Source organism: Meriones unguiculatus, chromosome 21 (genome assembly GCF_030254825.1).
Source record: "Meriones unguiculatus strain TT.TT164.6M chromosome 21, Bangor_MerUng_6.1, whole genome shotgun sequence".
Classification (NCBI taxonomy): domain Eukaryota; kingdom Metazoa; phylum Chordata; class Mammalia; order Rodentia; family Muridae; genus Meriones; species Meriones unguiculatus.
The window spans coordinates 25,936,969-25,953,433 of record NC_083368.1 but is presented as its reverse complement, the minus strand read 5'-3'; the positions used below and the strand labels follow the sequence as shown (position 1 = coordinate 25,953,433).

General features: G+C 37.1%; 1 protein-coding gene across 4 annotated transcripts in view; it reads left to right on the top strand.

The window, feature by feature from the left end:
* Sema3a (semaphorin 3A) overlaps positions 1–16,465 on the top strand; it is a 483,245-nt gene that overhangs the window by 326,841 nt on the left and 139,939 nt on the right. For all 4 annotated transcript variants that reach the window (XM_060374188.1, XM_060374185.1, XM_060374186.1 and 1 more), the window contains one exon: positions 9,623–9,742. In XM_060374188.1, coding sequence (XP_060230171.1) covers positions 9,623–9,742 — 120 coding nt within the window. The remainder of the gene's footprint in view (positions 1–9,622; positions 9,743–16,465) is intronic.

Sequence of the window (16,465 nt, the reverse complement as noted above, 5' to 3'; positions counted from 1 at the left end):
AAGCACAAGAGGTCCCCCTGCTTCTTATTCTCAGGAAAGCAGCATCATACCCAGCTTTTCACACAGGGTCTGAAGATCTAAACTCGGGTACTCACGCCTCAACAGCTCAAGCCTCACAAACACACGCTTCTATTAGAAATCATTAAGAAAATCAGTTTTAAGGGTTAGATAGGAGATACACAAGCAGAATTTGCGTTTAAATTTCATTTAGAAAGTAGATTTAATTCAAGTTTTGAATTAACGTTTTATTATTATTGAAACAGAATAAGATGTTGAACATTTCTGTATTAATCCAGTCCAGGCCTCATAAATAAGAATTTATATTTGCAATTATTTTAAGTTACATGTTAAAATTTTAAGGTATGTTATTTTTTTTAATTTGCAAAGTAATACTAGCATTTGAAGTAGAAACCATTTTTTTAATTCAAAAAGGATTTTGAATTTTATTATTTTGAGAAATTTTAAGTATATTTTAAAGTGGCCTTAAAGAAATTCCTTGACTTGGCACTACTTAAGAAATTATTACTTACATCTGGCTGGACCCAATAATTCTGAAATGCGCGAAGTTAATTTACTTTAAGTTCCAGTAAGCATGGTCATTCTGGAAGACTCATTATCATAATCTCAGGAGAAGGGTTTCCTACCTCCCTATGAGAAGTTCTATGAGCTCCGTTCACTTGTAACTTCTGGCTGTCGTCATTGATATTCTGTTTCTTCCATGACATATGATCTATATAAATGGAGTTCTACTGAGTTTTATAGATACACTGACCATACGATAAATTTAACCTTGACTTCAGGAATATTTTTTTCTTGCAAATGACAAGCTCTTTCTGAAGATAAATAGACTATAGTCAACTTTTGACTTTTTTTTAAACTTTAATTTCATTCAATAGGGAGCACTAAAATTAATCACCATCATGTCTACAAAACATCATTAATGTCTCCCGAAGTTATTTAGCATCATTTAAGGCTAGTGTTGACATACAGTTTTTAATGAGAGATTTGTGGGAAATGGGATACAAACATTATTATTTCAAAATGTAGATACTAGTACTAGAAAATATTAAAATTTTAATATATTAAGAGAACACTGCTGAAACTTCTCAGTAATATTTATTAAGTACTGAATAAAGTAAATACATTTTACTGCATATATGATACATAATGTTAAATATAGATTACATTGATGCATATATGTTCATGTGTCTATATGCCATAAATAATATGCTAGAATATTTGTTTTCTAGTAGCATGTTGAAATAATTTCAAAATTAATGTATTTTTATTTTATGCTGCAATGTACACTTATGAAATGATAAACCATCATATTTATAGATAAAAATATTATAAATTAATAATGACATGTGTGGGGTAAAGAGATTAAATCTATTATTTCCATTTACTCAGGCATTTTGAAATGAGTGATTCTGTTACAGTAAGATATCTATCATTCAGAATTTCTTCAGAGGCCAGACTTAATAAATGATACAATAGAAAGGATTTTACTAAACTTGATACAATGGTGGGATGTGGTAAAGAATCTATGGAAGGCTGACTCTGGCATATAAACTGCCTGAAGACGCTGTAGAAAGCCAGAATTGGTGTTAGAGAAGGAAGGGAAGCAGACAGAGCCAGTGTCGCGTCACAGCTGCTTTTTAATACATCAAATTCCTTTCAGTCAAATGTTAATCTTAAGAAGATGCTTCTCATTGCTGTGGAGCTAGACTACAATAAAGACAAATCAAGGAGCTAGTCAAAATGGAGACAAGCTCTCCTGTCTGAAGTAAAACATAGGGCCTGGGGAAGGGAATGAATTTCCAGCCCACTTGCTAGCACATACTCACAAGGAGCCAGTAGTGCAGAAACTTGACAAGTTATGGCTATAAGTGAAAGCATGCTTCCACATCTAAGAAAAATTCCTTATATAAGCAACTGTATGCAAGCCTCCGAGGAGGAGAGTCTAGGAAATCTAATACAGCCTACTAAGTAGACCAGTATAATTCCTCTACAATTGTGAAAACCAATGCCAGTATTTTGCTGCTTAATAAGATGAGAGCCAGAGGCCCCCATTATCACAGCCTGTGGGATTATCAGAATTTCATGGCAATTCTAATGAACAAAATGTAATTTTTATTTCTAGCAGAAGATAGGCATACATCACTATTCTAAAGCAATTTTACCAATGCTGCCTCTGCTTAACTCCAAGGGTCGGCTTCAGTTCTATGAAGTATGTCTTCAGCAGGAATGAAGAACTCATATTTGAGTGTTTGGCATCATTATAGAATAGTATAGTATACACAATAGTATGAGAGTTGAGCAGTCTGGAAACATTCAAAACAAGAAAGACATGCTTATTGTAAGGAAGGATAACCACAAGGATGATCATGGGGGTGCAGGTTTTCAATCCCAGCACTCAGGAGACTGAGGCAGGGGTCTCTGAGTTTGAGGCCAGCCTGGTCCACATAGTGAACTCACGAAAGCCAAGGCTATGTAGAAAGACCTTTTCTTAAAACAACAGCATACACTGATAATAACAACAAAAATGGATAACCAGTTAATGAGCACATGTAATTGCTTCGTTGCGATGTATCATTAATCCCAGTTTTAGTTGAGGGCACTGAAGCTCAGGAACCCTGAACGACGGAAAAAGGAAGGTGCTTTGGGTAATTTCAGTCTATCCTGCACCGATAGATGAAAATAGCTATTTCAATACTCTTTCTGTGTTATCTTTATAACTTCATTTGAACTGACCTTTAAGATTTTTCTGAACTTTCTTCAGAATATATTTTCATCCTTGTTTGTTTTATTGAGACAGCGCTTCTCTGCGTAACCCTGACTGCCAGACTGGCTTTCAGATCTCAGAGAGCCACCTGCTTCTGCCTCCTGTATGCTGGAATTAGAGATGAGCACCACCATTGCACAGCTAAATTCATACTTTGGAAGAAAGCAAAATTGTCATTGAACATGAATAAATATCAACAAATTTAAAAGTTTTAAGTATAATTGTAATCATAAATAATTTCTACAATTTAACATATGTATATATTCATATATACACCAATACACATTAGCATGCACACAGAAGCATATACATGTATGTAAACGTTGGTCTATTATCTTAAATTATTTGAAGAAATATTTTGTTTAGGAAAGCTGTACAAGTGAAACTTCTCTTCAATTTCTAATTTTGTAAAAGTAGAAGACCATAATTTAGATAACCAACAGCAAATTGTTATACTATATTTGCTTCACTTCCCTAAAGATTTTAAAGACTAATAACCATAAATGTCTTTTGAACAAGCATATTATATATTTACATGAAAAACATGACTTCAACCTCTTTTGCCTTTGCATTTGTTCCCTTCAATACTATAACACAGAACCAGCATAGTTCAAAACAACTAATATTTATTTTGTCACAGTCATGGCAGCCGGGAGCGAAAAGCAAAGCCTCAGAAGGGTTGGCTCTCAGGACCTCCCGTTGGCCTGTTCCTCACAACTTCTAATGCTGCCTGCTCTGCGTGCTCATTTCTCTGTGCTCTCTTACCCTGATGTCTCCCTGTGTGTCTCAATTTCTTTTCTGCAGAAAACCAAGGAGATTGAATTAGAGTCACACTAAGGGCCTCCTTTAACTTATTTCTTCAAGGCCCTGTTTGCAAATATTGGCACATTCAAATTTTATGGGATGAGGGCGTGCAGCCATGACTTTTGAAGTAATGCAGTTGAAGCCAACCTGGGACTCTGCACTTATACCTCTCATTGACTCTATGGCAACTAATTGACTTTCAACACATTTATGTTATTAAAAAATCCTCTCTTGCTCTGCACAGCAGTGAAAGCTTTTCCTTATAGCACTCAGGAAGTAGAGTCTTTTGGGTCTGTGATTTTGAGGACAGGCTGGTCTACGTAACTAGCTCTAAGCCAGCCTGTTCTATATGGTGACTGCCATGCCATCCAGGGCTACATATTTTGAGACTCTATCTTTAAATAGATATTTCTAAATATTTTGTGTTTTAGGATCATTACAAAGGAAATAAACTTTAGACTTTAAAACAGGGAGAAAGAGAAAGAAGGAAAGAAAGAGAGAAAGAAAGAAAGGAAGGAAGGAAGGAAGAAAGAAAAGGAAGGAAGGAAGGAAGGATAGAAGGAAGGAAGGAAGGAAGGAAGGAAGGAAGGAAGGAAGGTAGGAAGGAAGAGGTATTGACTATCCTTATGGAATATTTACTTGTATTGGAAGTCTAATACATCCTACCTGTGTTGTGGTTCAAAAGCTCACTATAGTGAGGATATAAATTTACTAAGAGATATGTATGAACATTTAATTGTTATTAACTATATAATGTCCTTTCTTATGCTGGACATGAATGGCTCATAACCAAAAGAAAATTGAACTTGATAGAAAACAGTGCAGATGGAAGAAGGGAGGTTATAACAAGGAGACCAGAGTCCTCTAAACTCTGGCTTTCTTTGTGTCTCTTCTTCCTGCACTAGAAAGACAGTTGGCATCTCACTTTTGCATGATGAATTCTTTATGATAAAGGTGTATAAGTTAGAAGTCACAGGTTCAATATTAGATGGGTAATACAAAAATGAGAACATAGTTGGGTATCAGTTTTATGAGATAAATCTCTTTGTAGAAGTGATTTCCAACATCCTCTAGTGAATGTGTGTAGCATTAAGAAGAAATGATTGAGGATGATCAGCTCACAGCTTCAAGAGAACAATTTAAGAAGGGAAAAAGCAAAAGCATTGTTGCTAGATAAGTAAGGGACAACTTAAATAGAAGGAGGGATAAATGAGTGACAGGAACAATCTCACGGATTACTGCTTTGGCATGAACCTTGGAGCATGCGGCCAGCTTGCCAAATAAATGGACCAGTGAAAAGAGAGTCAATGGATTAACTTCAGGAATTAAGCTTATTAATGGATTTTCCTGCAGAGCGCATCCACCCATCCTGATAGGCAGAGATTCCTTTGCTTTCCCAGCTGCTGGGTTATACAGTAAAACAATTCCACACAAACGGCTGATGACACAGGGACTATTGATTTTTCCTTTAAAACGAATTGTCATTGACCTGAGGCAGTGCTACTCTCGCCCCATTCATTTGGGACTGATTTATTTAAAGCAGCACATGTTTGCTTGATTTAATCATGAACTGAATATATTTGAATAGAGATTGTTCATGATCACAGTCTCCTCCCCATTTTTTTTTTAGCTGCTTCTTTATTTAGATTAAGATTTCACTATTTCATCCATAATTTAAGAACAGGGAAGGAGGTAATTGGACCTGAAGGTAAATTACATTCTTTTGTAGAAAGCGTAATGATCGGAAGTTAGTTAAAAACACCTCGATTCTGTTCTAATTTTCATGCCTGGAGCAGTTGTTTTGACAGATGGATGGGCTTTATTTTTGTAACAGTCCAGGAGAAGTCTGCAACAGTCTCCTCAGTGCTAATGTATCTGTATCTGTTATGTTTGTTTTTGATTCATTCTGCTTTCAGCTCCTATATCTGTTTCAAAGATAGATATTTTCTTTACTTTTATACTTTGGGATAATATTTGCATGCATAATTCCTCTATTCATGTGATCCAAAAAGGCTAGAGTCCCCTAAAACTCAAATTCAGACAGCTTGTCATAAAGGAGGATTTATCAAGGTTCCTCAGGTGTGGGCTTGGGTTCTGATTGCATTATAACCGCTCTTACTTCTAAACTAATGATTGTGAGGTGCTGTTTATCTGAAGGTCCTCTTGATTGACTAACTCTCAGGATGTCAACTTGTTACCAAATTCATCTGTGTATATCAACCTAAGTTTCAAAAAGGATCAAGGTTTGAAAAATGAATTCATTTTGAGCTGACCGCACTGTCTTTATTGCGCTGTAAATCCGCCAGTGTGGAGCAAAGCAATGCGGTAGTTTAATGCCAAAAAGTACATTACATTCTGAGATTTGAGAAACGTCATGGTTCAAGGAAAGGTCAGAAACACTCCTCTTCTGTCTCCCCAGAGCAGCAATGTGTGAAGTGTGTTTCCTCTCGCTGCCACGCTTCCGTCTAGTTTAGTGAAAGGTCCAGGCAGCCTCAGAGCGAAATGAATCTCCTGTTTGGAACACTCACGAAGCTTGCCTGCCACAGATTATAAAAGGAAGGCAACTGAATGACTGGATTGATACACTGTTATGGAGACACTCTTTTAAGAAGAGATCCTTTCTAACATGTCTTTCAAGTTTTGGGTTCCTTTCTGTTCAGTTATTTCTGTTTTCCTCCTCCATTGCTGGTGAGAGTTCTTCCTCTGGCTGTTTTTAAACCAATCTTGAAAGTATTTCCTTCCATTCCTTTGTTTTCCTACAACCATCTTTTTACCCTCTAAGCCCAAGAACTTGCTCCCCACTCTATTGGCATCAACCTTTACTTTGAAAATAATACTAAGATAGCCTCGGGGCATGGCGAACAGTACACTGCCAACTGGGAGAGTTCAGTGGGGAAATTAAAGAGATCTTTCTAGGCTTTGGGCCAGGAGGGTGGGGCTCCATTTTTCTGTAACTCAGATAGACTCACTGGTTATCAGCACACTCAGTCAGACCCTTTGCCAGGTTTCTCAGCTAGAGTCCTATGATTGATTTTGTTCCAGCAGCTTTGCAGAAGAATGGTTGTCATAGGATTGTGGTTCCCTATTTAACAGTTAATAGAGAACAAATTGAGAATTTGATATTCAACGAAGTCCAATTTTGTGGGTTTCAAGGACTTAGAGAGTTTTTCTTGTGTTAATTATAACCTGCTAGTTTCTTCAGAAAGACAGATTTAGTCACTGGTAAATTGCTAATTGGTTATCTAATCTATAAAAAATAACGAACTCACAAAAGCTATGGCATTAAAATTCATAACAGTGGCAAAGGTAATATGACCCTTCCTTTGTGCTTACAAGTATTTGTACTCATGATTATGTTTTCCTTTTATAAAGAGACTGAGTCTATTTTTAAATTGTTAGGAGGTATTAGATGTGAATAATGGAACTAGAGAAGTTAAATTTGCATGCAAAATGGCATATGAGCCTTCTGCCCGCAGACCAGCTAGGTCTCTTCTGAAGTGAGCTAGGCATTCCTCTGAGTCAAATACTGTTACTTACTAGACTATCCATTTACTTACCCATGTATGCACAGCCAATATCTTGATTTTGACATATGGTACCAGAACTCATTGTTTATCATCTTAACTGTGATAATATTTAGCCCACAATGAGGGATGGCTGTAAAAGCAGAATATGTGGCCACCTACATGTTTCAAAGCAAAAATATTTCTAAAACTTCCTCTTTTGAAAATTACTTTTTTTTTTTCATTTTGAGGAGTACAAATATATCCTGTGGGCAAACCCATGAATACGTAAATGAATTTGTCAGATGTTTTCTTTCTCCAACCTCCTTCCTCTGTATCTGCATTCATGTTGTGTCTTGTAAGTGAAGAAGGAGGAACTGATACAAAATGAAGTCTGTACTTCAAGAATAGGGGAAGCTAACTATTTATTATCTATCTATCTACATTTTATTCACTTTGTATCCCAGCTATAGCTCCCTCTTATCCCCTCCCAAACTTGCCCTCCCTCCCCTTTTCTCCCATGCCCCTCCCCCAGTCCACTGATAGAGGAGGTCCTCCTCCCCTTCCATCTGACCCTAGATTATCAGGTCTCATCAGGACTTGCTGCATTGTCTTCCTTTGTGGCTTGGTAAGCCTGCCCCCTACCCCCATCAGGGGTCTTTACTGAGACTGATACTCCAAACAAGACTCATTCATGGAGATAACCTAGAACCCCTGCTCAAATGTAGCCCATGCAGCTCAGTCTCCAAGTGGGTTCCCTAGTAAGAGGAACAGGGGCTGTCTCTGACCTGAACTCAGTGGGAAGCTACCTTTTATCTGCTTCAGAGCAATTCTGAACAGGAACTACTCTGTTCAAAGTGAGTGAGGAAGGCGATGCATATACCTGTTAAGCTAGGAAATCTTTCCTGATAACAGAATTATTTGCAAAATCAGTTGATATCAGAGCACAATTTTATGCCTTGTTTGAAAACAAACAAACGAACAAACAAAATATTCTGGATCTATTTAACAAAACAGTCAAAGATATAGTATTTTTTTTGGTAGTTCTTACTTCCACAAATTTCGCATCATTGTTAAGAAAGCATGAGAACTCACATCTGAAACTTATATTTTGTTTTAGCTAAGTCTAATTCATCTTTGGAGAAGTATTTTCAAAGGACAACATCAGGTTTCCCCCTTGTACAATCAGATAGAATGAAAGCAGGCACTTTCTTAAATTTAAACGTCAATTATTCTGCTGGAGTCGCCTGTTCCTTATTTTATGGGCCAATGGAGTTAAGACCCAAGTCATCAGCTGCAAGTCCTAGATGCAAATGTCATGTGGAAATGTACTCAGCATGTTCTAACACTCCAGTTATAAACTCTAACTGACTGCATGAGTCCAGATGCATTTGCTGTTCACACCTGAGAAGCCACGGGTCACACTGGAGGCTTTGAGGCCATAACGCACTTAGGAACATAAGAATCAACTTGGTTCTCCCTTTTGTGAGCCAACCTCATTTATACAGTAGTCTGCCTTGAGAGTTTACCTGCACTTTTGTTTACAGTCCTAGGGCTGACTTTCAAATATTCAACTGAAAAATAACCAACTCAGAAACCATGAACAACCTAGAAAAACATCTTTCAGTATATTTTTATCACGTAGCTTATGAATGCATACTCCTTACAAAGAAGTCAGGCTTGCACTAACGATGATTAGCTTCATGATGTCTTTTATTTGTGTTCCCATCTTCTAAATGTAAACCCAGAAGCTATTTTTGTAAGAAGACTTTCACCATCATCTTGTTTGAGTAATTTGTTATCTGGAGAGTTTGTCGCTGTCTGCACTGTGGAAAAAGTCATGCATAATCCATGGCAACCCAGAACTTTTTATTCTATTAGGTAGGAATGTTTTAGAAATAGTTTTAGTGAAAGATTATGGAAGGGTATATGTCTTATCCAGTATTACTGTTGCTGAGATGAAACACCATGACCAAAGCAATTTGGAAAAGAAAAGGTTTATTTGGCTTACACTTCCGCATTACTGTTCATTCTTGAAGGAAATCAGGGCAGGAACCTGGAGGCAGGAGCTAATGGAAAGGTCATGGAGGAGTCCTGTTTATTGGCTTGTTCACCATTGCTTGCTCAGCCTGCTTTCTTATAAAACTCAGAACCACCAGCCCAAGGGTGGCACCAATTACCATGGACTGGCCCTCCCCCATCAATCACTAATTAAGAAAATGCCCTACAGGCTAGCTTATATGCCAATCTGGTGGAAATATGTTCTCAGTTGAGGTCCCGTCTTCTCAGAGAACTATAGCTTGTGCCAAACTGATATAAAACTAGCATAGTATGTTATATTTATTTCCTCAAAGTTTAAGGATTTTATGTTTTAGTATATGCATTACTGTGAATGAAATAACAAAATTATAAATGAGCCCTAATAATTGGGAAAGCGGTGCATAGAAACTCTGTCTTAGCATGCCCAACACCCTGGATTCTTCAGTTAGGCTGACTGCTAGAACTAACTGGTTTGCCTTTTGTTTTACAGAAAGAATGTGCTAATTTCATCAAGGTCCTTAAGGCTTACAATCAGACTCACTTGTACGCCTGTGGAACTGGGGCTTTTCATCCAATTTGCACCTATATTGAAGTTGGACACCATCCTGAGGTAAAGCTGACTTATAAAAATGCTTTCGTTCCTGCCTCCTTCCAGTTCAAACGCTTCATTGCTAATTTCATCAGCTCATTCAGCTTCTTGTTCAGTATTCATGGGGGCCTACTTCAGATCTGGATGCTGTTATTCACGTTAGTTTGCGGACATAAAACAATGAGTCTATCACACAACAAGAAGTATGAGACAAGAGAGGGGAAGAAAACACTCGTTCTCACACTGGATTGCAGAGTCATCCTCTTTGCCTGTGAGACCAGTGTAGGCAAGCTGAAGAACTACTCTTTTCTCCTTTATCTGTGTTTGCTAGCTTTCCCTGCCGTATCTTCCTCAGTCAAAGGTCTCTGCCTCCTACTGTTTTGTTGTTATTGTTGTTTTGTTAGTCTGTCTTATTTTTTTATTGTTGTCCTTTTCTGCCTCTGAATTAAGAAGAATCTTTTTTATACATAAGTTTAAGGATGAGCTCTCCATTTTGGGTTCTTGCTTTGTTAGGTTTTGCTTTTATATTTGTGATTGTTACATTGGCATAGAAAAGACAAAATACATTTTGCTCTACCAGAAGATGTTGTAGAGAGAAACTTCAGTGAGAGAATTATAGCTAAGTAAATTTAAACCAAAATTAAAATAAGAAGATCTTGCTAATATTGCAAGTGGTGTGTTGAATTTGGTTTCTCAGTCGCCTCAATTATAAGTACTGTTGTCACTGTTGGCACTAGCTCTTCAGAACAAGTGTTCATGTGGTGAAAAAAAAATGATCTGTGAAAGAATTTTCTTCCAAATTGGAATATAGAAATGCTCAACAAATAAAGAATTTGTTCACAGATTACTTCTGGAATCCTAAAGATAAGACCAAATTTACATGTCGGCCACTTATATCTTAAGCTGTAGACTCCTGCTGCATTTTCTTAAGGTGTTCTATGAGATGGGAATGTGTTGCATTGATTCCAAAGACAAGAAAGCCAAACATTTCAAGCTTTATCTTCTTCTTTATATAAGACGACACATTGCAGGCTGTGTTTCCAAAACTAAAACTATGTATGCTGTTGCTTCCCTGGTGGCTCTGGAGAAGTTAAAACACTTTCATGAGGACTCCTCAGCAGAGGTAAATTATATGCCTGTGCCCAGCTACTCTTGTATCCCTGTTTCTCCTTTTCTCAGAAGCACATTTGAAATACATGTCGATATGGACACAGTGCTTCATCATAATATGATTTTTAGGAAGGAAGTCCTCTAAGTTTCACATTGAGGAAATTACGAGTCAGTTCACACACATGGCCCCGGAGAAAATACACATAATATGTTTAGTCACCTCTGATTAAATAATTGTCCCCATGCTACCATCCCAAACGCTAAACTGCGGACATCAATAAGGGGTCCGAGAAGCTGGACCCATCGTGTTGCACGTGTTGTACTTGGCGTCACAATGTTCCTGATGGGCAGAACACAATAATGCAAATTACGCTTCCAAGAACCTCCTGCCTCAGAGAAGCAGAAAACCGTGGAGTGTGGTATCACAATAGGCTTCTTATCTCACTCCACAAACTACCAGCTGTGAAACACTGGAAAAGTTACCCCATGAGACCTGATAGGCTAGGGTCAGATGGAAGGGGAGGAGGACCTCCCCTATCAGGGGACTTGGAGAGGGGAATGGGAAGAGATGAGGTAGGGAGGGTGGGATTGGGAGGAAATAAGGGAGGGAGCTGCAGCTGGGATACAAAATGAATAAACTGTAATCAATATTAAAAAGATTTTGCAAAGAAAAAAAACAAAAAGTTACTTAACATCTCATAGTCTCTGCTCAAAATATCTAAAATAAATAAATAAAGAAAGAAAGAAAGAAATAAACCATCCTTGCCTAGGCATCTACATATGTTGAATGAGAGTTATGTTGACCTATTAGCTGAAATTACCTTTCACCCTCCTAACATTCAGTGCTAGACAAACTCAAAACATCCAATCTCATTGTTAAAGCTTATCTTTCTTATGGCCTCAGACTTCAGTGTTTTCAACACCCTTTTACTCAGCATTAGCTGCTCCATGTAGAAGCAGTTATTTACTTTATTGCATCTATGTTTCTAATGAAGATAATTGGAATGAAGATTTTTAAGATCTGATGGGTCATCGTTGCTGAAAACGAATACCTAATGCTCAAAAATATAAATTTGTCTAAGATTGAAAGCCTTGGCTGTGTGTCTTGTTAGTAATTGCCACCTTACCCCTTATTTACAACTCACCTCATCTGTGGTTATAAATAATGCCACTAGGATTTCCTTAATGTTCGTATACTTATCTTAAATCACCCATCTTCAAAATTTGAAACTTTCACTACTTTGGTATTTATTTATGCTAAAATTCTACACATCATTTCTACTTTTTTATCATTTTTCCTATAATGATGCCTCCACCTTGTCTATAATTGCTGCTTTATTTTATTAATAAAGTATTATCTTTCTTGCCAACTGTACATTGCTGTTCTTTGGGTGGGCTGTTAGGAGAGTGAAGGGCTACAGTCCATTTGCTCAGCTCCCCTCCACTGAAATAATAAATAAGCCTAGGTTCCTATGTGAGTTCCTTTGTGATGACATATTGAGGTGCAAGTTTTTTTTTTTTTTTTTCCTGAGAAGTTCAGAGTTTTGAGACAGGTCCACCTTAAGTTGCTCAGTGATTTTGGTTTGCATGAAGACTATAAATTATGAAATACCATTCCAGAGTAGGGGGTCAGAAAGAAGATGATTATACAATTACCTGGAGAATTTGGAGCAGTCTAGACAGGCAATCTAGGAAATTCTGGAAAAGATATTATCAGGAGAGCTTGTCTAGACTACATCAAATTTAATTTTCAATGCTTAAGCTGCCTTCTGAGACAATCTGCTTTAAATTGATCTATACTATTACTTAAAATGCTACCCTTGGCTTTAACCAATTTTGCTGTTTATGGAGCTGAGAAAAAGAGACAATGTGCACTTTATGCTGTTAGAGAATGACACTAATGGAAAGCCTGGAAGAGGAAAACATAAAAGAGCCACAGGGAGGGAGTCTGGGAATGTTGGACTAAGATTCACACACTCATGGATTTGGAAAATACAGACTTTTGAAAGCTGTTTCTAAAGTAACATTTATGTTTTATAAGATTATGACATAAGTAACCTTCTTTCCCTTTTCCTTCCTCTCCCCAAACCCATTTCCTACACCCAATCCCCTGTTCTCTTTCAAATTCATCCCCTCTTTTCCTTAAGCTATAGGGTTGTTTACTTACACATTTTAGGTTAGAAATTACATGCATATTTTTCTAATAGCTGTCCTATGCTACAAAAACAGTGAAACATAATTTCATTACATGATTTTTTAGTGTTTTAGACTACTACTGTGTGTATGAAAAGAGGGATCTTCACTTTTAGCATCTGTAAAGACTATCAGCAACAATGCCATAGGTAACTTCTGCTCTGCAATATACCTCTCTTAAAGCATCCTAGTTTCCGAGCTTCTGGACATTCCAACATTAGAAAAGTGCATATGGACTGAACATCTTTAAAACAGAATGCCACAGAAGTTAAAACACTACTTTTGATAAAAATGCAAGGCCACATTCATCATTTAATAGTTTTGAATCTTAAAGGAGAAAATTATGACTAGCTATTTCTAGTAATAAAATAATTTCCAAAATACCATCAAGTTTAGCCTTACACTTATAAAACTGGACTCTTCTTCTAGCATTTAGATAGCTATGTACTGTTGAATAGTGACCTGAAAAACCTAGTTTTTCTGTCTAGTGAATACCTTTGACCACACACAGTATGTCATTGATTGCTGTATTAAACAGATTTTCTGTTTCCTGTGGTACATTTGGGAATTGGTAGACATATTAATTAACTCCAGCTCTGTAAGATATGTGTCAGTCAATTCTTGGGCATCTGCCAATAGCCCTTGACACAGCAGATAACTGCCAACAAGGTCACATGCCTCATACACATGTGTACGTTTGTCATAAAACTCCTGCAGAGTTCACGGAGGGAGTGATTCAGACTAGTGCACAGATGAGCTTAGAGTTGTGGTTCCAACATCTCTGCCATTCAAATGAAAATTGTGAGTCATCCTTTAGAGGCTAGCTATTCCCAAATGGCTTATAGTATATGGTATTTCCCCTTCAAATTTACATCTGTTAATAAAAGTATATATATATTTAGAAAAAATATAGCTTTTTGAAGAAGTCTCTGGGTATAGTCTCAAATTCTAAATGAGTCTCTTCTATGTACTGGCAGGAATCCTGAAGAGAGATGGACACAGATGTTGTTGGATAGTATTAACTCTATAAATACTCTCATAATGTCATGGTCTCAATTTATGATAGAAACAAGCGGACATTAAGAAAAGCAATGAGGCTTAATGGCCATCTCTCAGGTCACTTTTGCAGTGACAGCCAATGTATCTGTGCAGGAAATAAAATTGCCTAGTTTTTCCCAATGAAGGGGAATTTGTTTTATATGAAAGTCTGCAGCATAGGTGTTGTTTAGATAGCATGTGGTGCTCTGTCAGTTCCTCAATTTCTGGTTCACTTATCTTTCTCATTTTTTTCTGTTTGCTCTAGTGAAGCACTGACTTATTTCTAACAAACATATGAGTAAACTAATGGCGAAATGTTTTTGTGTTACCTTTCCCTATTCCTTAAACTATACTTTGGAGTCAGTATTTGGCTTGTAATAAGCAAACCCTGGTGAGAAAGTCGGAGTTCTTTTTCAGTTTCTTCCCAGCTGTTCATTATCTCTATGAGAAGAGATCTGTTCTTCCTTTTCACTATTGACCTGAGCTATATCGTATTAGGGTTATGTCCTTTATTGTGTCTATTTTTCTTCTTTAGGCTTTTGAATAATTGAATCATGTAAAGAAATTGACCTTTGTGTTTTACTATTTAATAAACAATACTTCCATTTTATCTTAAATCAACATTTAAAATCATGTGCTATTTGTACTTGAAAAACTTTCTTGTTTTTATATCCTGAGAGAACTTAATACAACCATGAGTTTCTATAAAAACTACATACTACCAACAAGAGTTTTTCTCAAAATTAATAGGACCTAGGACTGAGTTAGGAAGTAGAGTAACATGAATTTTGATGACACAAACCTAGAAGAAACCTTCAAAGCTGGTAAAAATACGACAACCTAAATTAGCACTGTCCATATGCTTATTTCAGATGCTTCTAATCACATAATTGGACCTGACTAATTTTTTAAAAAGTTCATAGCTTTGATCTTAACATTATTTTATTTTCTATCATTTATTTATTCAATTAAAATGTATTTTTTCTCACAGTATTTCACAAGTTTTATTCTTGTGGCAGATATAATACAAATATTAACATTTAGTTAATAACTTGCAGATTATTTAATTGATGTTAATTAAATGGTTCATTTGTTATGAGCAAAAAACATTGGATAAAATTAAAGTTTTCTTAAGTCAAAATTGATAAAATAATACTATGACTTATCACTTATTAAGAAAAATACTACCTCATAATCATAAAAAAGTTTAAATATTGGTATCCTCATTTGTGTGAGATCTTTGAGGTTCTAAGTGCCAAGAATACTCTTTTAATTTTCTTATGCTAATGAAAAGCAAAGGATGACTTGTCTTAGCCAGTGTTTTATTGCTTTGAAGAGACACCATGATCACAGGAGCTCTTATAAGAAATAAAGCACTTATTTGGGGCTTGCTTCAGACGTTTAGTCTCTCATCATCACATGGAGCACGGCAGCACACAGACAGACATGGTACTGGAGAGGTAGCTGAGAGTTCTACATCCAGATCTGCAAGCATCTGGAAGAGAGAACATCTGGTCCTGGCTTGGGCATTTGAAACCTCAGAGCCCACTCCCAGGGACACACTCCTTTCCCACAAGTCTACACTTCTTACTTCTTCTTAAGTAGTACCATTCCTGGTGATCAAGTATTCAAACATTTGAGCCAGGAGGGACCATTCTTACACAAACCACCACACTCACATTCCTTATGTGTGTGTTGTTTCTCCACAGAAAAGGAAAGGACCTCTTGGCCCAGATTTTTCTGACACTGATACTCCAACCAAGGACCATTCATGGACAAAATCTAGACAACCTAGAACCCCTGCTAAGATGTAGCCCATGGCAGCTCAGTATCCAAGTGGATTCCCTAGTAAGGGGAACAGGGGCTATCTCTCACATGAACTCAGTGGCTGGCTCTTTGATCACCTCTCCCTGAGGTGGGAGGAGCCTTACCAGTCCACAGAGGAAGACAATGCAGTCAGTCCTGATGAGACCTCATAGGCTATGGTCAGATGGAAGGGGAAGAGGACCTCCCCTATCAGTGGACTTGGAGAGAGGAATTGGGGAAGATGAGGGAGGGTAGAATTGGGAGGGAATGCAGGAGGGGCTACAGCTGGGATACAAAGTGAATAAGCTGTAATTAATATAAAAAACAAAATTGAAAATTAGAAAAAGGAAAAGAAAAAGACAAGGCAAACAGTAGTCCTTTCTGGGATTAAAATAGAGTTTTTGCAAAATGGTAAAGGAAGTAAACACTCCCTAGCACAGGAAAGGGTGGGAACACAAGTCAAGTGCTACGTTGTTACCTGAGACTGAAAGTCACATTGCTAAGGTCTTTTAGTTTCCCTAAAGCACAGCAGTATCTTGCTACATAGTATTACTAGTGCTAAGGCATTAAGAGTATATTTGTTTTCTCCTTTGACTA